Source organism: Ranitomeya variabilis, chromosome 4 (genome assembly GCF_051348905.1).
Source record: "Ranitomeya variabilis isolate aRanVar5 chromosome 4, aRanVar5.hap1, whole genome shotgun sequence".
Lineage (NCBI taxonomy): Eukaryota > Metazoa > Chordata > Amphibia > Anura > Dendrobatidae > Ranitomeya > Ranitomeya variabilis.
In genome coordinates, this window is record NC_135235.1 from 116866812 (window position 1) to 116891572 (window position 24761).

Sequence of the window (24761 nt, forward strand, 5' to 3'; positions counted from 1 at the left end):
AACATAAATACCAGCTCATAGGGAAGTGGTAACTAGGCTGACCATATACCTGATCCTAGCACAAACAACTAACAGTAGCCGGGGAACGTGCCTACATTGATTCTAGACGTCTCACGCCAGCCGGAGAACTAACTAACCCTGTCAGGGAAAATAAGACCTCTCTTGCCTCCAGAGAAAAGACCCCCAAAGTTAATACAAGCCCCCAACAAATAATAACGGTGAGGTAAGAAGAAAAGACAAACGTAAGAATGAACTAGATTTTAGCAAAGAGAGGCCCACTGACTAATAGCAGAAGATAGTAAGATGACTTTTATGGTCAGCAAAAAACCCTGCAAAATATCCACGCTGAATATCCAAGAACCAACTAACGGTGAGGGGGGAGAATATCAGCCCCCTAGAGCCTCCAGCGATATCAGGAATCACAAATTGTACAAGCTGGACAAAAATATGAACAATGCAAATAAACAAAAATAAGAAAGCAGGACTTAGCTTATCTTGCAAAGAACCAGGACCTGAAGACAGGAGCAAACAGAAATGAACTGATTACAATGATGCCAGGCACTGGACTGAGAATCCAGGAAGTTTAAATAGCAACACCCCAGGCCTAACGAACCAGGTGAGTACCAACCTGGGAAAAGACAATCCAAGTGCCAAACCACTAGTGACCACAAGAGGGAGCCAAGAAGTATAGTTCACAACAGTACCCCCCCTTTAAGGAGGGGTCACCGAACCCTCACCAAGACCACCAGGGCAATCAGGATGAGCAGCGTGGAAGGCACGAACCAAATCGGCCGCATGAACATCAGAGGCGACCACCCAGGAATTATCCTCCTGACCATAGCCCTTCCATTTGACCAAATACTGAAGCCTCCGTCTAGAGAGACGAGAATCCAAGATCTTCTCCACCACGTACTCCAACTCACCCTCAACCAACACCGGAGCAGGAGGCTCAACAGCAGGAACCACAGGCACAACGTACCGCCGCAACAAAGACCTATGGAACACGTTGTGAATGGCAAACGACATCGGAAGATCCAAACGAAAAGAAACCGGGTTAAGAACTTCCAAAATTTTATAAGGACCAATAAAGCGAGGCTTAAACTTAGGAGAGGAAACCTTCAGAGGGACATACCGAGAAGACAACCAAACCAATTCCCCAACACGAAGTCGGGGACCCACACCGCGGCGGCGGTTGGCAAAACGCTGAGCCTTCTCCTGTGACAACTTCAAGTTGTCCACAACATGATTCCAAATCCGCTGCAACCTATCCACCACGGAATCCACCCCAGGATAGTCAGAAGACTCAACATGACCCGAGGAGAAACGAGGATGAAAACCAGAGTTGCAGAAGAATGGCGAAACCAAAGTAGCGGAACTAGCCCGATTATTAATGGCAAACTCAGCCAATGGCAAGAAGGTCACCCAATCATCCTGGTCCGCAGAAACAAAACATCTCAAATAAGCCTCCAGTGTCTTATTAGTTCGCTCCGTTTGGCCATTAGTCTGAGGATGAAAGGCAGATGAAAACGACAAATCAATGCCCATTTTAGCACAAAAAGATCGCCAGAATCTGGACACAAACTAGGATCCTCTGTCGGACACGATATTCTCAGGAATGCCGTGTAAACGAACCACATTCTGAAAAAACAAAGGAACCAGATCGGAAGAGGAAGGCAACTTAGGCAAGGGCACCAAATGGACCATCTTAGAAAAACGATCACACACCACCCAGATGACAGATATTCCTTGAGACACCGGAAGATCAGAAATGAAATCCATGGAAATTTGTGTCCAAGGCCTCTTCGGGACGGGCAAGGGCAAAAGCAACCCGCTAGCACGAGAACAACAAGGCTTAGCCCGAGCACAAGTCCCACAGGACTGCACAAATGACCGCACATCCCGTGACAAGGAAGGCCACCAAAAGGACCTAGCCACCAAATCTCGGGTACCAAAAATTCCCGGATGCCCTGCCAACACCGAGGAATGAACCTCGGAAATAACTCTGCTGGTCCATTTATCAGGAACAAACAGTCTGTCGGGTGGACAAGAGTCAGGTCTACCAGCCTGAAATCTCTGCAACACACGTCGCAAATCAGGAGATATGGCCGACACGATTACTCCCTCTTTAAGAATACCAGCTGGCTCCAAGACTCCAGGAGAGTCAGGCACAAAGCTCCTAGAAAGAGCATCAGCCTTAACATTCTTCGAATTAGGCAGGTACGAGACCACAAAGTCAAAACGAGAGAAAAACAATGACCAACGAGCCTGTCTAGGATTCAGGCGCTTAGCAGACTAGAGATACATCAGATTTTTGTGATCAGTCAAGACCACCACACGATGCTTAGCACCCTCGAGCCAATGACGCCACTCCTCAAATGCCCACTTCATGGCCAACAACTCCCGATTACCAACATCATAGTTCCGCTCAGCAGGCGAAAACTTCCTAGAGAAAAAAGCACATGGTCTCATCACAGAGCAACCAGAGCCTCTCTGCGACAAAACAGCCCCAGCACCGATCTCAGAAGCATCCACTTCAACCTGAAAGGGAAGTGCGACATCAGGCTGGCACAAAACAGGCACCGAAGTAAACCGGCGCTTCAGCTCCTGGAAGGCCTCCACGGCTGCAGGAGCCCAATTAGCCACATCAGAACCTTTCTTGGTCATATCCGTCAAAGGTTTAACAACGCTAGAAAAGTTAGCGATAAAACGACGGTAGAAATTAGCAAACCCCAAGAACTTCTGAAGACTCTTAACAGACGTGGGTTGAGTCCAATCATGAATAGCTCGGACCTTGACTGGGTCCATCTCCACAGCAGAAGGGGAGAAAATAAAACCCAAAAAGGAAACCTTCTGCACTCCAAAGAGACACTTTGAGCCCTTCACAAACAAAGCATTATCACGCAAAACCTGAAACACCATCCTGACCTGCTTTACATGAGAATCCCAATCATCAGAAAAAAACAGAATATCATCCAGATAGACAATCATAAATTTATCTAGATACTTCCGGAAGATATCATGCATAAAGGACTGAAACACTGAAGGAGCATTAGAGAGCCCAAAGGGCATCACCAAGTACTCAAAATGACCTTCGGGCGTATTAAATGCAGTTTTCCATTCATCTCCCTGCCTAATGCGCACAAGGTTGTACGCACCACGAAGATCTATCTTGGTGAACCACTTGGCACCCTTAATCCGAGCAAACAAGTCTGACAATAGTGGCAAAGGATACTGAAACTTAACAGTGATTTTATTCAGAAGCCGATAGTCTATACAAGGTCTCAAAGACCCGTCTTTCTTGGCCACAAAAAAGAATCCCGCACCAAGAGGGGAAGAGGATGGATGAATATGCCCCTTCTCCAAAGACTCCTTGACATAAGAATGCATCGCGGCATGCTCGGGTACAGACAAATTAAATAATCGTCCCTTAGGAAATTTACTGCCAGGAATCAAATCTATAGCGCAGTCACAGTCCCTATGAGGAGGAAGAGCACTGGACCTGGACTCACTGAATACATCCTGATAGTCACACAAATACTCAGGAACTTCTGAAGGAGTAGAAGAAGCAATAGACACCGGCGGAGAATCGCAATGAATTCCCTGACAACCCCAACTCGATACAGACATAGCCTTCCAATCCAAAACTGGATTATGGGTCAGTAACCATGGCAGACCTAAAACGACCAAATCATTCATTTTATGCAGAACAAGAAAACGAATCACCTCCCGATGTTCAGGAGTCATGCACATGGTCACTTGTGTCCAATACTGCGGTTTATTTTCCGCCAGTGGCGTAGCATCAATTCCTCTGAGAGGAATAGGAACTTTTAAAGGCTCCAGGACAAAACCACAGCGCTTGGCAAACGACAAGTCCATAAGACTCAGGGCAGCACCTGAATCCACAAACGCCATAACAGGGCAGGAAGACAATGAGCAAATTAAAGTCACAGACAAAATAAATTTAGGCTGCAAATTACCAATGGTGACAGGACTGACAACCTTGGTTAGGCGTTTAGAGCATGCTGATATAACATGTGTAGAATCACCACAGTAAAAACACAGCCCATTCTGACGTCTATGATTTTGTCGTTCGGTTCTAGTCAGGATTCTATCACATTGCATTGAGACAGGTGTCCGTTCAGACAACACCGCCAGAGGATTAGCGGATTTGCGCTCCCGCAAACGCCGATCAATCTGAATAGCCAACGCCATAGAATCATTCAGACTTGTAGGAATTGTGAAACCCACCATCACATTCTTAATGGCTTCAGAAAGGCCATTTCTGAAATTTGCGGCCAGAGCACATTCATTCCATTGAGTAAGCACGGACCATTTCCGAAATTTTTGGCAATACACTTCAGCTTCATCCTGGCCCTGAGAGATAGCCAGTAGAGCTTTTTCTGCCTGAATTTCAAGATTAGGCTCCTCATAAAGCAATCCGAGCGCCAGAAAAAACGCATCAACATCCGCCAATGCCGGATCTCCTGGCGCCAACGAGAAAGCCCAATCCTGAGGGTCGCCACGCAAGAAGGAGATAACAATTTTAACCTGCTGAGCTGAATCTCCAGACGAACGAGGTTTCAAAGATAGAAACAATTTACAATTATTCCTAAAATTCCTAAATTTAAATCGATCTCCAGAGAACAGCTCAGGAATAGGTATCTTAGGCTCTGACATAGGACTACTAACAACAAAATCCTGAATGCCCTGCACTCGTGCAGTAAGCTGATCCACACTAGTAATCAAGGTCTGAACATTCATGTCTGCAGCAAAGCTTCAAGCCACTCAGAGAAAAAGGGGAAGGAAGAAAGAGAAGAAAAAAAAAAAAAAAAACCTCAGAACTTCTTTTCTTTTAATCCCGCTTCTGAAATGCATTAACTATTCACTTGGCCTGGCATACTGTTATGATCCCAATGGCAGAGGATCTCAGAGATTACTGTAAAGTCTGCAAACATAAATACCAGCTCATAGGGAAGTGGTAACTAGGCTGACCATATACCTGATCCTAGCACAAACAACTAACAGTAGCCGGGGAACGTGCCTACGTTGATTCTAGACGTCTCGCGCCAGCCGGAGAACTAACTAACCCTGTCAGGGAAAATAAGACCTCTCTTGCCTCCAGAGAAAAGACCCCCAAAGTTAATACAAGCCCCCAACAAATAATAACGGTGAGGTAAGAAGAAAAGACAAACGTAAGAATGAACTAGATTTTAGCAAAGAGAGGCCCACTGACTAATAGCAGAAGATAGTAAGATGACTTATATGGTCAGCAAAAAACCCTGCAAAATATCCACGCTGAATATCCAAGAACCCCCGAACCGACTAACGGTGAGGGGGGAGAATATCAGCCCCCTAGAGCTTCCAGCGATATCAGGAATCACAAATTGTACAAGCTGGACAAAAATATGAACAATGCAAATAAACAAAAATAAGAAAGCAGGACTTAGCTTATCTTGCAAAGAACCAGGACCTGAAGACAGGAGCAAACAGAAATGAACTGATTACAACGATGCCAGGCACTGGACTGAGAATCCAGGAAGTTTAAATAGCAACACCCCAGGCCTAACGAACCAGGTGAGTACCAACCTGGGAAAAGACAATCCAAGTGCCAAACCACTAGTGACCACAAGAGGGAGCCAAGAAGTATAGTTCACAACAGGACACCATGTAATGCTCCAGTATATGATGGGCTCCTTATAATGCTCCATATATAATGGGCCCCATATAATGCTCCATACAGTATATAATGGACCCCGTATATATTGCTCCAAAGAGAGTAAGCCCCATATAATGCTCCATACAGAGTAGGACCAATATAATGCCCCATACAGTATATGATGGGCTCCATATAATGCTCCATATATAATGGGCCCCATATAATTAATGCTCCTCACAGAATAGGCCCCATATAATGCTCCATACAGTATATGATGGGTCCCATATATGATGTTCTAGTGTATGATGGACCCCATATAATGCTCCATATATAATGGGCCCCATATATGATGCTCCAGTGTATGATGGGCCCCATATAATGCTCCATATATAATGGGCCCCATATATGATGCTCCATTCTATGATGGGCCCCATATAATGCTCCATATATAACGGGCCCCATATATGATGCTTCAGTGTATGATGGGACCCATATAATGCTCCATATATAATGGGCCACATATGATGGTCCAAATATATTGCTCCAAACATTAAAAAAAATGAAATACTAATACATCATACACTTCTCACTGGCTGCTGCTCTGCGCCGGACTCCTCAGTGTCAGCGTATTCCAGCTCTCTGAACTGTGACTGTTCAGGCAAAGGGCGCACAGACGTGACATCATCACGCCCTCTGACATGAGATGTCACAGTCAGAGGACGCGGAGGACGCCGCAGTGGAGGAACGGGAAGAGGTGAGTATTGCACTTGCGCAGGTGCTGACACGGGCCTTGCCCAGAGTGAAGGAGGATGATTGTCACAGGGTTTGCAGCCAATCCAGAGGTCGCAGTAGTGAGGAATTTTGTCACTGATGTGGCCACAGATTCACTGTTGCAGAATACTGACATTTTTATTTATATAATTTTGTGGTAAATATGACATTTTGATTGCTTTTCATTGTATTTTTGGGGGGAAATGTGGTGGGCAGAAAAATGGTAATTTGGGCATGTAAGGTACGGTTTAAATAATTTTATATTTTGAATAATCAAACCTTTTTTTAGATATGATACCAAATACATTTATTTTTCTTTTGTTTTCTTATTTTTAGGACTCGCTCAGACTGGCAAATAGCCAACGTATATCTCTGATGTTTCATCGAATAGCACTCGCCCCAATGTTATACTATGGAGCAGTGCTGACTAGCGTTTATTTTCTCATGCCAAGTTGGCAAAAAAAATTGCTGCATGCTGCGATTGGCAGCGTATATCGGAGGGCACATACCCATACAAGTCTATGGGTGTGTGCCAAATATCGGACTGCACACGAAGATCGGCGCACAATAGCATGACACTCGGCTCCTGCTCACACTGTTTTACCCTCACCCTGTGTTGTCTGAGTAGCGTTACGCCCACGGGAAAAGGAGAGCGGGCGTTCAGTAAGATGATCCCTGGTCCATGTGGTTTCGGCTAACGGACCACGGTAACCACTGACTCCCCTGCGTCTCCACACCCCCATTTATACTTTTTCTGTGATTCCTGTACTGGAAAACCAGTACTGTGAGGTCTGTGGTCCGTGTCTGTGTGCCATCCGTGTGTACGTATGTGACATCCGTGTGCTCCCCTGTAATAACCAGTAAAGGCTAAGCAAACATCTGTGTGCTGATATTTATAGCCTGGGAACCTTTATAGCTATTGGCCCTTCCCAGAATATTAACATCAGCCCACAGCCATCAGCTTTCCCTTGGCTGGTTATGAAAATTAAAGAGGACCCAACGCTATTTCTTTTATATATTTATTTAAAAAATAAAAACAACTAAATACTGTAAAAATAAGCATGCAAAGCACTAATTAGAAATAACACTGACATATTTCTATCTATCTATCTATCTATCTATCTATCTATCTATCTATCTATCTATCTATGTTCCTCATCTCTGTCTATCTCTATCTTTGAACATCTTTAATACATAAAACTCTTTAATTTCTATGCTGCATTTCATTCCATAAGTATCACACTGACAGAAAAGTGACAACACACGTATAGGGACAGCATACAGACACATGGATGCCACACGAATGTCACATACATACACACGGATGGCACATGGACACAGACCACAGATCTCCCCAGTACTGGTTTCTGCAGTGCAGGAATCAGCAAGATGTGTGAAGAGGGCCTAAGATATATCTTGATCACATATTAGATCCAGGAGGGGATGTAGGGCTCTGCTTGGTTGGAGAATCAGTGATGATGAATCCTGATATAGTTGACTTTGGGTCTGTGAAGCTTATTGGAGATATAATTTTTTGCCAATCATTTGTATCCTATGGGTCATGGGATTATAAGACACCTTTCAGTTTGTCAGTGTGCAGCTAGCTCAGCAAGGGGGTCAAACCTCAAAGTCTATGAGTGACAGATCTCATAGCTTGAGGTGGCTCAGACCAGATCAAAAGGCCTTGCTTGCCATGTGGATCCAAATCATGTGGTCTAACTGTTTTGTTGAGTCAGCTATGATTTCATAAGGAGAATACGGACTTACCGTATATTCTGGCCACACACCGGTTATATTTCCGAGAACATGGCGAACGCCCAGCTGGGTCTTGACCCGTTCTAGCACCCAGGAATATGGAGATAAATAGAACAGACAATAGAAACCAGATAACAAAGCTGTGTTTGGTCTTAACACGTAGCAGGGGCTCAGCTGGATGCAATGGCACCAGAACCACCACCCTAGGACCGTCCAGAAAGGAGTTATGATCTTTCATAGGTTTCAGAGTTTGCAGCTGCAAAAGCAAGGGGAGGGGATTTAGGTTCAGCCAGTAGAGCAGGAGGGGAGTAACCCAAAGAAGATACAGGCTAGTGTACAGCCATTTGGTCCTTCTCTTTGTCATGCATTTAATCCACTTGGAAGTGGGGGCCGTGTTGAGTAAGGTGCTTAGAAGGGACCAAGGAGACAGATGGCAGCCTATGTTCCCTGTGATTCAGTGCACCCATAATCTAACATCACACGGTAATAGACATGTATTCTGTTTAACTCTTTTGTCTTACCGCTATCTGTATTTGTGTATCTAACCATTGTATATGTGTAACCATTGTGCATATAATGTATTGTCTAGTGTGCCCTTAAGGCGATAAAATATATAATTTAACCTTGGGCTGCTCTTTTATCTTGATCCACACGTCTGTTTCTCGATTTATCTTCCCATGCTACCGGGGCTGGTTTCAAGCCCAATATAATCCCATTAACAGACGGGGTTTATATCTAATGAGGAACTAGTGGCAGTGCTAATGGGCTGGCAGCGCTCTTTTTTACTGGTTCTAGTGAAAGGGCCTCTCAGCCTGTCAGGGTTGTGAGCGAGTGAGGTGCCACATCAGTGACTGCATGGGCCACATCCTCTTACTCCACATGCCTACCTGGACCCATGTGGAGAGGGGGGTGTGTGTAAAACTGTGACAAGCTGACCTTACGTTTCCCCATGGAGTGCGGAACATCACGTTGGTGCAATTGAGGAGACCACATCGCGTGATCTCGCTGACGTAATAGTGACGCCAGGCTGGGTGACGAGGTGCAGGTTTGTCACATGTGGTGGCAGTGGAGTGATTCTGAATGATCTCTCTGGTGTCATCCTTCACAGAGTCCCTTAGAATTCAATCTATCAGAGTTGGGGAACTTTGACCATAATTTCTTCTTTCAAAAGAAAGTATATGACATAGCAAATAAAGTCTTTCCTTCTAAGTTTTTGGTACTTAGACCTCTCTGTGCTCTTTCCATCTTTATGATTGTATCCAGTGGATCTAAATTGCCTAGGATTATATTAGAAACATTTCAATGTAGCATTGCAGGTCTCTGATTTTATCACAGACATACTACAGTTTACATACTATAGATAATTATAATATGCATTGATATCTGCATTGTAATCTTCTTCAAGATGACTTGCTCTCTGTGCAATAGATATAACATCTTGTGTCTGACTGCCGCAATATCTGTTTGGCAGGTGTCCTCAACTAGATAAAAATCTTAATAAATGCTTGGTCAGTGTGATGCAGTGACCCCTGTAACAGGTAGGGGGCGCTGCATGGTCTCCCCGGTATGTGCACGGAGTCGTATTGAGGCCGTGAGAATCGACCTGCAGTGATGTCAGGATCACGTGACCAGCCCATATGATCCATTACTGTGGGTGTGGTTACGGGTACATAGTGTGGCCAGGGTGTGGGTCACATGGTTCCTGAGGGCCTGTGTGTGGGCTGTGTATGCTCCTGTGTTGGAAGCCTGGGAGGAGGCTTCCTGGAAAGCACATGCTGGCGTGGGAGGTCCTGGGAGGAGGACCGGATCCCTGAGCAGCGCACAGTGGAACTTGGGGAAGCTACAGTCCTCCGGAGGGTCTGGACTGACTAATGTGTGCCGGCCAGGCAAGTTGGTGATCCCCGTGAGGCAGCTTTCCCAGAGGACTGACACGGAGTCAGCAGATGGAGCAGGAGCTCCTATAAGGTACCTCCATAAGCTGTTGGTGCTTGTAACAGGAACTGTGTGGTAACCCACGGCAACTGAACGGAGTGAGGTTCAGCGTGTGTAGAGGCCACGACCCAGAGTCACATGTGCTGTACGTGACTTGGGACATTGGTGAATTGTTCGGCGTACGGACGCCCATGATAACTGGACGAAGTGAGAGATCCAGCATGTTCAGTGTCCGTGAGGCAAAGCCGTAAATGAAGTGTTTAGAGCTGCAAGTTAATATCACCAGTTGGTGCCTGTTGTGTTTCATGAGATGTACATAAGGAACTGTGCATAACCCGGTTTATGACACTATAATAAACCGTATGGACTGTTTTGTTTTTAAAACCCGTGCCTGTGTGCTGAATATCGCGGCCAAGCGAGTGTCCCCCAACACACTCAGTAAGAATAGTCTTACATTTGGTGCTCGAATGCGGGCAACGGTCCAGCACGCACAGTTAATTGCTGTGGCTCGGCGGGGCCACGAAGATTGCGTCTGGCTGTAACTCGGCGGGGTTACGAAGCTGACAAGCGTCTGGCTGTAACTCGGCAGGGTTACGAAGCTGACAAGCGTCTGGCTGTAACTCGGCGGGGTTACGAAGCTGACAAGCGTCTGGCTGTAACTCGGCGGGGTTACGAAGGGGACAAGCGGCGTCCTGTGGATTGGCGGGTCCACGAAGTCGGCAGTAGAGCCTTGTGGAGCGTAGCTGCAGTGGCAGCAAGAGGTTCCACAGCAGGCGGAGCTGCGGTGGCTTGTGGTTGGCAGCCGGAGGTCCCGGTTGTATGTGACTGCAGCGGGAGCTGTGGCGGTACCAGCAGGAGCTGGTGAAGTGACATATAAAAGAAAAAAAAAAATTTAATTTTTTTTTCTCTCTCCCTTTTCCTCCAAGTTGTACTGACTCTTAAAGGGCCAGTACAAGCCCAGAGACAAAGGGGTGTTCTGTGCGAACTGGGGCCTGAGTGCCGTGGGGAAGTCCACGGGGTGTGTCCCAGGGAGGGGAGTATCCCTAGTAGTGAGCCGTGACCCAAATGGAGATGGTTGCCCAAAAGGGGGCGGAGTCCCAAAAAGGGGTGGTAACCCGAACAAGGGTAATGGCCCAAAAAGGGGTGGAATCCCGAAGGGGGGCTGAATCCCGGACAGGGGTGGTGTCAAAAAGCAGAGCACTGGCCCAAAAAGGGGGCGGAGCCAAAAAAGGGGCGGCAATCAGTGAGGAGTCACGACTGTGTCCTTTTTGGCTGGATGGAGAGTGTGTGCGGGGGTTGATGGACCCGGGGAGAGAAGCGTCTTTGCTGAGAACCCTTCCAGGAAGTTCTGTGTCACCTGGGGACACTAAACGTCTTCAGGTAGCCACTCTCTACATTGCCGTAGAGGGGGTTTACACATACCATGAGGTGGCTGTAGTCCCGAACTTGCCGTGTCCTATGGTGATAGGACAAGATTTGGAAGCACTGTGGGAAAAGGGTGAAGTGTTTGTGGATATAATGTGGATGGGAGGTAGTAATGTTGAGAAGGCGCCCCCTAGAGGTGACAGTCCTAAGGTAGGCCTGACCAAGGGAAATGGTGCGACTGCCCAACTAACTGACCTGATGTCACCTGAAGTGTGCCACAATACGTCTGGTAGGAGTCCGGTGGATAAAACAAGTGGAGCTGACACCCAGACAGAGAGTGACTTGCGGGGTCATCGTACTGTGGAGTGTGACACAGACTCTGGGGGTGACTGTGACAAGTCATGGTCAGTAACAAGCGCATGTGCCATGGTGACAGGTGGAGGACGGGGTCCAGGACCTGTGGTGACGGGTGGAGGACGGGGTCCAGGACCTGTGGTGACGGGTGGAGGATGGGGTCCAGGACCTGTGGTAACGGGTGGAGGACGGGGTCCAGGACCTGTGGTGACGGGTGGAGGACGGGGTCCAGGACCTGTGGTGACGGTTGGTGGTGACTCCCATTCAGACGGTGATGCCAGTGGGAAAGAGTGCAGTAAGGTTGACTCAGGTACAAATGGCAAGTCTTCCTCTCGTCGCCGGAGACGTAAAAGAGGCGAAGGGGCTGAACCAGTTGTCCTGTGTGAAGAATTGACGGAAGATGCCGAGGACCTGGGGTGTATGAAGTACTCTGAAGTCCCAGGGAAAAGGAATGAACCTAATGATGTCACCGCTAAGACCCAAGAGAGGGCCGACCCTGACCGTGCAGAGTCTGAGGGTGCAGAAGTGGAAGAGGCCACCAAGGAAGTGGTGCCTGAAGTAGATACCTCCTCAAGTGATGGATGTTCCACCAATCCAGAGGATGGGAAAAGCGAGATAGAATTGATTAAAGAGACGGTGAAAGACCATGTTGAACGAGAAAGGGTCCTGAGACAAGCGGCTGAGCACAGGGTGGATGGGTTGGAGAAGGAAGTCTCTGAGCTCAGAGGTCACCTGTTCACTTGGCAAAGTATGTATAAGACCCTAAAGGAAGACATTGTAGTGCTCAGAGAAGCACTAAAAGGCCCTCTACAAGACAAAGAGGTGGTGGTCGCAGACTTCCCGTGCCAGTACCAGAGTGGTAACGAGGTGAAGCTGCTAATGCCCATCTTGACCAGGGGTCTGGAAGAGGGTAAAGGGGTAAAGCTGAAGAGGAGTTGGCGCTAAAAGCAGAACAAGATAGTCACCCGGTTGTGACAGGTGTCTTGGTGGAAAGGTCCATGGCAAAGCAGGAGCCGTCCGTTCCTGAAGAAAGTGAGACTCCGCTCTTCAAGTGCGTGATAGATGTACCCGAAGAGGCGCAAGATGCATGTACCAGTGAGGGTGTGCATGAGGCCTTTAAAAAGGCAGTAGAAGCGTGTAGTGTGCACTGGGCACTGGAGACGAAACAGTTGGTGGTACTGTCTACTAAGGAAGTCACAGTGAAGAGGGTGGCTGTCCTGAGGGACATGCACCTACAGTGCCTCCGCACGAAACATATGATCCTGTTGAGGAATAATGAGGCCACTCGTTGTTTGGAGCAAGCCAGGAAAGCTCAAAGTCATCTGGGCTTGGTAGAGGACACAGTCCAAGTGCCCAGAGCTCTGGTAGCGAAGCTCATTGGCAGATTTGGGAAAGTGATGCAGGAGATGGTGGATAAATCCGGTGTGAAGAGACTAAGGATTCCGGCTGATGACGAGGCCCAGGTGGGTGAAGATGGGATGGTGTCATTCCTGGTTGTCGGGTCCAAGGAGAGTCTAGGGAATATCCGGATGCTCCTGAGGTATCGCATGGCATAACTGAGAGAAGTAGAGCACCTAAGACTGTACAGACGGCAGGTCAATAAACAGCTGCAGAACCTAAGGTGGCGGCCGCCTTCTTCCCAAGGAAAAGGAAACAAAAGGGACCCTCCAAAGAATGGAATGGCTGACCACCAAGGACGCTCAGAGAGACAAAGTGGCCGAATATCTGAAAGTGGCAGTCCTACTCCCAGGGACATGAACAGTAGTAGACGTAGTGATGGAGGGTCAGACTCTGAACAGTTGATAGTCTCGACTGTAAGTGGGACTAATGACCGCACCAACCGTGGGTGGCGACCCTGGAGAGAAAGGTCGAGTAAAGAGATAAACTTGACTAAAGGTTTGGTGACACAGACAGACTGTGACTTAAGGGCCAAAGCTCAAGGCCTACATGTTGACCGCTGGGGGCGGGGTAAACTCAACTGGATGGTTGTATGTGATGCTCAAAACCGACTGAGACGGTTCTCTCGACTGGTAGGGCAAGGTAACGTGCGTGACATGTCTCGTGACTCCACGTGTATGACAGGTGTTCAACCCCACAAGTTTGAACAGAGGGGGGGGATATGTGATGCAGTGACCCCTGTAACAGGTAGGGGGCGCTGCATAGTCTCCCCGGTATGTGCACAGAGTCGTATTGAGGCCGTGAGAATCGACCTGCAGTGATGTCAGGATCACGTGACCAGCCCATATGATCCATTACTGTGGGTGTGGTTACGGGTACATAGTGTGGCCAGGGTGTGGGTCACATGGTTCCTGAGGGCCTGTGTGTGGGCTGTGTATGCTCCTGTGTTGGAAGCCTGGGAGGAGGCTTCCTGGAAAGCACATGCTGGCGTGGGAGGTCCTGGGAGGAGGACCGGATTCCTGAGCAGCGCACAGTGGAACTTGGGGAAGCTACAGTCCTCCGGAGGGCCTGGACTGACTAATGTGTGCCAGCCAGGCAAGTTGGTGATCCCCGTGAGGCAGCTTTCCCAGAGGACTGACACGGAGTCAGCAGATGGAGCAGGAGCTCCTATAAGGTACCTCCATAAGCTGTTGGTGCTTGTAACAGGAACTGTGTGGTAACCCACGGCAACTGAACGGAGTGAGGTTCAGCGTGTGTAGAGGCCGCGACCCAGAGTCACATGTGCTGTACGTGACTTGGGACATTGGTGAATTGTTCGGCGTACGGACGCCCATGATAACTGGACGAAGTGAGAGATCCAGCATGTTCAGTGTCCGTGAGGCAAAGCCGTAAATGAAGTGTTTAGAGCTGCAAGTTAATATCAGCAGTTGGTGCCTGTTGTGTTTCATGAGATGTACATAAGGAACTGTGCATAACCCGGTTTATGACACTATCATAAACCGTATGGACTGTTTTGTTTTTAAAACCCGTGCCCGTGTGCTGAATATCGCGGCCAAGCGAGTGTCCCCCAACACACTCAGTAAGAATAGTCTTACATCAGCAATTGTTATACATGAGACCACTAATTAAGAGGTGGAGAATTGTGACCAGATTGCAGCAATTGTAGAAGATGAGAAAAGTCCATGTTGCCTTTTGGCTCTGGAGAGATTAATTGGCTGCTGCCCACTCCATGTAGCAAGGTGCCATTTGTGATCGGGCAACAACATCCAGAGCACAGAATAGTTGAGATTTCATTATAATTTGCCCTACTGCCTTCTTCATCAGTTGTCCCTGTTTATAATGATGGCTGCAAGTTCTGCAGTTCAGAGGAATTTAAATCGGTATTTACCATGTAGTGAGCATTTTGGTTAGTAATCTATGATACAAGGGGCTCACTAGGCTCGATGGAGATTAAGTGAGGGACAAGCAGATTCTTCATCTATTGAGGTACTTCCAGATTGGTGGTGAAAACAATATGCAATGCCATCTTTGCTAAGGTCCTGGAGCCGCATAACCACCATATATGATAATGGTGGTCTATGGCATACACATTGAGTTTTTATATATTTACCATTGTAATAATAACCTTCATTTTTTACTCTTGTCGTTGGAGTTTTCTTTAAATAAGCAGCAAGGTGACAACAATGGGACCATGAGTTAAGGCCATTATATAAAATGCAACATTAATCATAAATAGCACATAGATGGTACATAGATGCTGCTTGTGATTTTCACAGATCCATAGACTTGTACAAGTAATTTAGATCCTTGACTTGGATCAAAAATGGACGTCTTTGTGATTTTTGTTTTTGCGCACACGTGGCCTGCAAACATAATATGGACACGCAAATGGCACCATACACTTTAATGGGTATCACTTTAATGAAAATCACGGATAAAACACATACGTGATTCACAGAGGTTTTATAGAACATTATGGTTGTTCACTAGTCTCTAAGCCCTCTGACAAGTAGTCATCAACATTCTGGGTATCATAATACTTGCTCATAAGCATGAAACTTTAATCAAACCAAAGAATCAACTATCCATAAAGTAAAATATTTAGGTAATAATAGTATACTAAAGAAATGCAGATGATACACTTCCCATAAAATGTATATGTCTAGTCTCAAACTTTAACTTTATTACAGTTATATTCATTGCATTATTAGACATGTTTGTTTGGAGGGGATTTTTAATGTGGTAAAAGTAAATCATTTTAACAATTAAGCCAGTTTTGCAAAACTAAGAGCCACCAGATGTCAATTCTCCATTTGCTGATATTCTGGGAACATGGTTGTTGACATGTATTTTTCTTTCCTACGTAGGCAGTGAAAAGCACCATGAAGCGGACATGTAAATGTCATGGGGTCTCAGGAAGTTGCACTACCCAAACTTGCTGGCTTCAGCTTCCTGAATTTAGAGAGGTGGGCTATTACTTAAAAGAAAAATATCACAAAGCTCTTAAGGTGGACCTGCTGCAGGGAGCTGGTAACAGTGCCGCCAGCAGAGGTGCCATAGCTGAAACCTTCAGTTCTATCTCGAAGAAAGAGCTCGTTCACTTGGAAGATTCTCCAGATTACTGTCTGGAGAACAAAACTCTGGGTCTTCTTGGGACTGAAGGCAGAGAATGTCTTAAAAGAGGCAAAATGCTCAACAAATGGGAAAAGAGAAGCTGCAAGCGCCTGTGTATAGACTGTGGTCTGATTGTTGAGGAGAGAAGAGCAGATATGGTCTCCAGCTGTAACTGCAAATTTCATTGGTGCTGTGCTGTAAAATGTGAGCAATGCAGAAAAAGCGTGACCAAATACTTCTGTGTCAAGAAGGAGAAGCGTGAGAGGAGCGGAGGTGGCATGACACGCAAGAAAGAAACTAAACTAAAGAAGAAGTATTAGACTTTTACTAACTTTTCTGTAACTGTATTGTTTATAAAAGCCTTATAGCCGGAACGAAGAATGGATCTGGCCACCTGGTGACTCAATACGGTGATATGGTTTCCTTTTGCAATTACTAAGTGGACTAATAAAATGTGCAGTTATACTGAAAGCTTGCAACTGTTTGAGCTGTATTGCATCCCAGACAATGCATTCTCATGTTCTCAACATAAAAAAAAAATACATACAACCTTCATCAATTTTTGGTTATGAGGACTGTCACCAAGATGAAATTCCTTGCAAAGTTCTCCGCACCTCACAAACTTGATTATAGTCCATATGGAGCGTAACTATAAGGCATGTAGATGTAATGATATAATGTAAGCCCAAATAGAAAGACACCAGTGTTACAAATGGCCCTAGTTGGTGGGGTCTGTATCACGGGGGCCTCAAATTATACCACTGCTTTTACAGTTTTATAGACATCAATTAGTTGGAATTTCAAATTGTAATCCAATCGCAAGAAAAATCTATTACGATCTTTTCAGAAGTTTTCTTAAGAATTTTTAAAAATTCTATATGCCACGGTTTTGAATATGTGGATATATAAAAATATAGGGGTGCCTTTGTTACGGATGTGTTTTAGATACAGAAAGGACACTTCTATTTGCCATTAAGTTTATTTTAAGGTCATTGTAGATATTTCTCTTTTTAGCTTTGGGTCTACATTTTTCAGGAAACATTCATGCATTTTATGCATAGAGATAGTCCAATACTTAGTAGGTTTTTTTAATTGTTATTCTGTTAATTTTGGTTTAAAATTGTAAACAGATGTATGCACCAAGTGGAACACAAACATGAAGTGAATATTTTCTGATTATCATTATTTCTAAAAACTTTGAATTTGCTTGTAATTTTACCAGAATATGTCATACACAATGAGGTATACAAAATATATAGTAACAATTGTCCTTACCCCTTCATAAAGGAGTTATACCACAAAATACTACTGAATTAATGATGTGTCTTGAGACAAAATTTAGCGTTTGATGTAACACTGGATTAGTGTTGTTAAGTGTTGTTTTTTGCCTTTATGAATTGATGTTGAATTGATGAATTGATGTTGAAATAACCCTTGTATTTTCTGGTAACCATTGTTGCTAAGGGAATTTTATTTTTATACTTTTATAATACTTACAATGAGAGGCTTTGAGAACTTTGCCAGGCAAAATTGTAATTCAGTTTCAATTTTGCAAAGAGTACGTGGAGCTCCATCTAACTTTCCTAAGGATGCTTTCACATTGCACTCTGTGTCCGTGTTGGGACATACATCCGAAATCCCCCGCAAAATGAGGTCAGGATTAGTGTTGAGCATTCCGATGCCGCAAGTATCGGGTATCGGCCGATACTTGCGGTATCGGAATTCCGATACCGAGATCCGATACTTTTGTGGTATCGGGAATCAGTATCGGAACCATATTAATGTGTAAAATAAAGAATTAAAATAAAAAATATTGATATACTCACCTCTCCGACGCAGCCTGGACCTTACTGCTGTGAACCGGCAGCCTTCTTTGCTTAAAATGAGCGCGTTTAGGGCCTTCCATGACGTCACGGCTTCTGATTGGTCGCGTGCCGCTCATGTGACCGCCACGCCACCAATCACAAGCCGCGACGTCATCCCTCAGGTCCTAAATTCCCTTCTAGGAATTTAGGACCTGAGAGTTGACGTCACGGCTTCTGATTGGTCGCGTGGCGGTCACATGAGCGGCACGCGACCAATCAGAAGCCGTGACGTCATGGAAGGTACTGAATGCGCTCATTTTAAGCAAAGAAGGCTGCCGGTTCACAGCGGTAAGGTCCAGGCTGCGTCGGAGAGGTGAGTATATCAATATTTTTTATTTTAATTCTTTATTTTACACATTCATATGGATCCCAGGGCCTGAAGGAGAGTTTCCTCTCCTTCAGACCCTGGGAACCATCAGGGATACCTTCCAATACTTGAGTCCCATTGACTTGTATTGGTATCGGGTATCGGTATCGGCGAGATCCGATACTTTGCCGGTATCGGCCGATACTTTCCGATACCGATACTTTCAAGTATCGGACGGTATCGCTCAACACTAGTCAGGATACATGCACCGATGGGGCCTAGACTGTAATGGTGACGGCACAGCGAACATGTGCTCTGTCATGCATCATTTTCGGGAGTCTACACCTACAGGAGACAGACACTCAGACATACTAGACTGCATCTGGAGGTCCACTGTTATGACCCCAATGGCGAGGGTCTCAGAGGAACGTGGAAGTCTGCAGAATACAAAAATCCAGCTCATAGGGCAGTGGTAACTGGGTTGACCATATATCTACTCCTAACGCCAACACTAGAAGTAGCCGGGGATCATTCCTACGTCGATTCTAGATGACACGCTCCAGCCGGAGAATCTAACTACCCCTAGTAGAGGAAAACAAAAGACCTTTCTTGCCTCCAGAGAAGGGGACCCCAAAGCTGGATAGAAGCCCCCCACAAATAATAACGGTGAGGTAAGAGGAAATGACAAACACAGAAATGAACCAGGTTTAGCACAGAGAGGCCCGCTTACTGATAGCAGAATAAAGAAAGGTAACTTATATGGTCAACAAAACCCCTATCAAAATCCACACTGGAAATTCAAGAACCCCCGAACCGTCTAACGGTCCGGGGGGGAGAACACCAGCCCCCTAGAGCTTCCAGCAAAGGTCAGGATATAGATTTGGAACAAGCTGGACAAAAATACAAAACCAAAACAAATAGCAAAAAGCAAAAGGCAGACTTAGCTGATATAACTGGAACCAGGATCAGTAGACAAGAGCACAGCAGACTAGCTCTGATAACTACGTTGCCAGGCATTGAACTGAAGGTCCAGGGAGCTTATATAGCAACACCCCTAACTAACGACCCAGGTGCGGATAAAAGGAATGACAGAAAAACCAGAGTCAAAAAACTAGTAACCACTAGAGGGAGCAAAAAGCGAATTCACAACAGTACCCCCCCCTTAGTGAGGGGTCACCGAACCATCACCACAACCACCAGGGCGATCAGGATGAGCGGCATGAAAGGCACGAACTAAATCGGCCGCATGAACATCAGAGGCGACCACCCAGGAATTATCCTCCTGACCATAGCCCTTCCACTTGACCAGGTACTGAAGCCTCCGCCTGGAGAGGCGAGAATCCAAGATCTTCTCCACCACGTACTCCAACTCGCCCTCAACCAACACCGGAGCAGGAGGCTCAGCAGAAGGAACTACAGGCACAATGTACCGCCGCAACAAGGACCTATGAAATACATTGTGAATAGCAAACGACACAGGAAGATCCAGACGAAAAGATACAGGATTAAGGATTTCCAATATCTTGTAAGGCCCAATAAAACGAGGTTTAAATTTGGGAGAGGAGACCTTCATAGGAACAAAGCGGGAAGAAAGCCATACCAAATCCCGAACGCGTAGTCGGGGACCCACACCGCGGCGGCGGTTGGCAAAGCGCTGAGCCCTCTCCTGTGACAACTTCAAGTTGTCCACCACATGATTCCAGATCCGCTGCAACCTATCCACCACAGAATCCACCCCAGGACAGTCAGAAGGCTCCACATGACCCGAAGAAAAGCGAGGATGGAAACCAGAGTTGCAGAAAAAAGGCGAAACCAAGGTGGCGGAACTAGCCCGATTATTAAGGGCAAACTCAGCCAACGGCAAGAATGTCACCCAATCGTCCTGATCAGCAGAGACAAAACACCTCAAATAAGCCTCCAAAGTCTGATTGGTTCGCTCCGTCTGTCCATTAGTCTGAGGATGGAAAGCAGACGAAAACGACAAATCAATGCCCATCCTACTACAAAAGGATCGCCAGAACCTGGAAACGAACTGGGATCCTCTGTCTGACACAATATTCTCAGGGATGCCGTGCAAACGAACCACGTTCTGGAAAAACACAGGAACCAGATCGGAAGAGGAAGGCAGCTTAGGCAAAGGAACCAAATGGACCATCTTGGAGAAGCGATCACATATCACCCAGATAACGGACATGCCCTGAGATAGCGGAAGATCAGAAATGAAATCCATGGAGATATGTGTCCAAGGTCTCTTCGGGACAGGCAAGGGCAAGAGCAAACCGCTGGCACGAGAACAGCAAGGCTTAGCTCGAGCACAAGTCCCACAGGACTGCACAAATGACCGCACATCCCTTGACAAAGAAAGCCACCAAAAGGACCTGGCCACCAGATCTCTGGTGCCAAAAATTCCCGGGTGACCTGCCAACACCGAGGAATGAACCTCGGAAATGACTCTGCTGGTCCACTTATCCGGGACAAACAGTCTGTCAGGTGGACAAGACTCAGGCCTATCCGCCTGAAATCTCTGCAACACACGTCGCAGATCCGGAGAAATAGCTGACAAGATAACTCCATCTTTAAGAATACCAACAGGATCAGCGACTTCAGGAGCATCAGGCACAAAGCTCCTAGAAAGAGCATCGGCCTTCACATTCTTTGAACCTGGTAAATACGAGACAACAAAATCAAAGCGGGAGAAAAACAATGACCAGCGGGCCTGTCTCGGATTAAGGCGTTTAGCAGACTCGAGATACATCAGATTTTTGTGATCAGTCAAGACCACCACACGATGCTTAGCACCCTCGAGCCAATGACGCCACTCCTCAAATGCCCATTTCATGGCCAACAACTCCCGATTGCCCACATCATAATTTCGCTCGGCAGGCGAAAAACTTCCTAGAGAAAAAGGCACAAGGTTTCATAACAGAGCAACCAGGGCCTCTCTGCGACAAAACGGCCCCTGCTCCAATCTCTGAAGCATCCACCTCAACCTGAAAGGGAAGTGAGACATCGGGCTGGCACAAAACAGGCACCGAAGTAAACCGGCGTTTCAACTCCTGGAAAGCCTCCACGGCAGCAGGAGCCCAGTTGGCTACATCGGAGCCCTTCTTGGTCATATCCGTCAAAGGTTTCACAATGCTAGAAAAATTAGCGATAAAACGACGGTAGAAGTTAGCGAAACCCAAGAACTTCTGAAGACTCTTAACTGACGAGGGCTGAGTCCAATCAAGAATAGCTCGGACCTTGACTGGGTCCATCTCCACAGCAGAAGGGGAAAAAATGAACCCCAAAAAGGGAACCTTCTGTACACCAAAGAGACACTTTGAGCCCTTGACAAACAAAGAATTTTCACGCAAAATTTTAAAGACCAACCTGACCTGCTCCACATGCGAATCCCAATCATCAGAAAAAACCAAAATATCATCCAGATAAACAATCAAAAATTTATCCAGATACTTCCGGAAGATGTCATGCATAAAGGACTGAAAAACTGAAGGCGCATTGGAGAGCCCAAAAGGCATCACCAAGTACTCAAAATGACCTTCGGGCGTATTGAATGCGGTTTTCCATTCATCACCTTGCTTAATGCGCACAAGGTTGTACGCACCACGAAGGTCTATCTTGGTGAACCACTTGGCACCCTTAATCCGGGCAAACAAGTCAGACAACAGCGGTAAAGGATACTGAAATTTGACAGTGATCTTATTTAAAAGCCGATAATCAATACAAGGCCTCAAAGATCCGTCCTTTTTTGCCACAAAAAAGAATCCCGCACCAAGAGGGGAAGAAGACGGACGAATATGTCCTTTCTCCAGAGACTCCTTGATATATGAACGCATAGCGGTATGTTCAGGTACCGACAGATTAAACAGTCTTCCCTTAGGAAATTTACTGCCTGGGATCAAATCTATAGCACAGTCACAGTCCCTATGAGGAGGCAGTGCACTGGACTCAGACTCACTGAAGACATCCTGATAATCAGACAAATACTCAGGAACTTCCGAAGGCGTAGAAGAAGCAATAGACACAGGCAGGGAATCCCCATGAATACCACGACAGCCCCAACTTGAGACTGACATAGCCTTCCAGTCCAGGACTGGATTATGGGTCTGTAACCATGGCAGCCCTAAAACAACCAAATCATGCATTTTATGTAAAACCAGGAAACGTATCACCTCGCGGTGTTCAGGAGTCATGCACATGGTAACCTGTGTCCAATACTGCGGTTTATTTGCTGCCAATGGCGTAGCATCAATACCCCTAAGAGGAATAGGATTTTCTAATGGTTCAAGAGTAAAACCACAGCGCTTAGCAAATGACAGATCCATAAGACTCAGGGCAGCACCTGAATCTACAAACGCCATGACAGGATAAGACGACAGTGAGCAAATCAAAGTTACAGACAGAATAAATTTAGGTTGCAAATTACCAACGGTGACAGGACTAACAACCTTAGCTATACGTTTAGAGCATGCTGAGATAACATGTGTAGAATCACCACAGTAGTAGCACAAGCCATTCCGGCGTCTATGAATTTTCCGCTCATTTCTAGTCAGGATTCTATCACATTGCATTAAATCAGGTGTCTGTTCAGACAACACCATGAGGGAATTTGCGGTTTTTCTATCACATTGCACCGAATTAGGTGTCTGTTCAGACAACACCATGAGGGAATTTGCGGTTTTGCGCTCCCGCAACCGCCGGTCAACTTGAATAGCCAGTGCCATAGTATCATTCAGACCTGTGGGAATGGGAAAACCCACCATAACATTCTTAATGGCTTCAGAAAGGCCATTTCTAAAATTAGCGGCCAGTGCACACTCGTTCCAATGTGTCAGCACGGACCATTTCCGAAATTTTTGGCAATACACTTCAGCCTCGTCCTGCCCCTGAGACATAGCCAGCAAGGCCTTTTCTGCCTGAATCTCAAGATTGGGTTCCTCATAAAGCAAACCGAGCGCCAGAAAAAACGCATCAATATCAGCCAATGCCGGATCTCCTGGCGCCAGCGAAAAAGCCCAATCCTGAGAGTCGCCCCGTAAGAACGAAATAATAATTTTTACTTGCTGAGCAGAGTCTCCAGATGAACAGGGTCTCAGGGACAAAAACAATTTACAATTATTCATGAAATTCCTAAACTTAAACCTGTCTCCGGAAAACAGTTCAGGAATCGGTATTTTAGGTTCTGACCTAGGATTTCTGATAACATAGTCTTGTATGCCCTGCACACGAGTAGCCAGCTGGTCCACACTTGTAATCAAGGTCTGGACATTCATGTCTGCAGCAAGCATAGCCACTCTGAGGTAAAGGGGAAGAAGAAAAAAAAAACTCAGAATCTTCTTTCTTATAATCCCTCTTCTGCAATGCATTAAACATTTAATACAGGCCTGGCAAACTGTTATGACCCCAATGGCGAGGGTCTCAGAGGAACGTGGAAGTCTGCAGAATACAAAAATCCAGCTCATAGGGCAGTGGTAACTGGGTTGACCATATATCTACTCCTAACGCCAACACTAGAAGTAGCCGGGGATCATTCCTACGTCGATTCTAGATGACACGCTCCAGCCGGAGAATCTAACTACCCCTAGTAGAGGAAAACAAAAGACCTTTCTTGCCTCCAGAGAAGGGGACCCCAAAGCTGGATAGAAGCCCCCCACAAATAATAACGGTGAGGTAAGAGGAAATGACAAACACAGAAATGAACCAGGTTTAGCACAGAGAGGCCCGCTTACTGATAGCAGAATAAAGAAAGGTAACTTATATGGTCAACAAAAACCCTATCAAAATCCACACTGGAAATTCAAGAACCCCCGAACCGTCTAACGGTCCGGGGGGGAGAACACCAGCCCCCTAGAGCTTCCAGCAAAGGTCAGGATATAGATTTGGAACAAGCTGGACAAAAATACAAAACCAAAACAAATAGCAAAAAGCAAAAGGCAGACTTAGCTGATATAACTGGAACCAGGATCAGTAGACAAGAGCACAGCAGACTAGCTCTGATAACTACGTTGCCAGGCATTGAACTGAAGGTCCAGGGAGCTTATATAGCAACACCCCTAACTAACGACCCAGGTGCGGATAAAAGGAATGACAGAAAAACCAGAGTCAAAAAACTAGTAACCACTAGAGGGAGCAAAAAGCGAATTCACAACAGTCCACCTCCTGTAGGCGTACACTTCCGAAAAAAGTGCATGGCAGAGAGCATGTTCGTTATGCCGTCACCATTACAGTCTACTGGCCCCGT

The 24761-nt window shown here is 46.2% G+C and overlaps 1 protein-coding gene across 3 annotated transcripts in view; it reads left to right on the forward strand.

Moving 5' to 3' along the window:
• WNT8B (Wnt family member 8B) overlaps positions 1-18172 on the forward strand; it is a 188453-nt gene extending 170281 nt beyond the window's left edge. For all 3 annotated transcript variants that reach the window (XM_077259142.1, XM_077259144.1, XM_077259143.1), the window contains one exon: positions 16099-18172. In XM_077259142.1, coding sequence (XP_077115257.1) covers positions 16099-16665 — 567 coding nt within the window. In that variant the 3' untranslated portion in view covers positions 16666-18172. The remainder of the gene's footprint in view (positions 1-16098) is intronic.
• The last annotated feature ends 6589 nt before the right edge of the window (positions 18173-24761 follow it).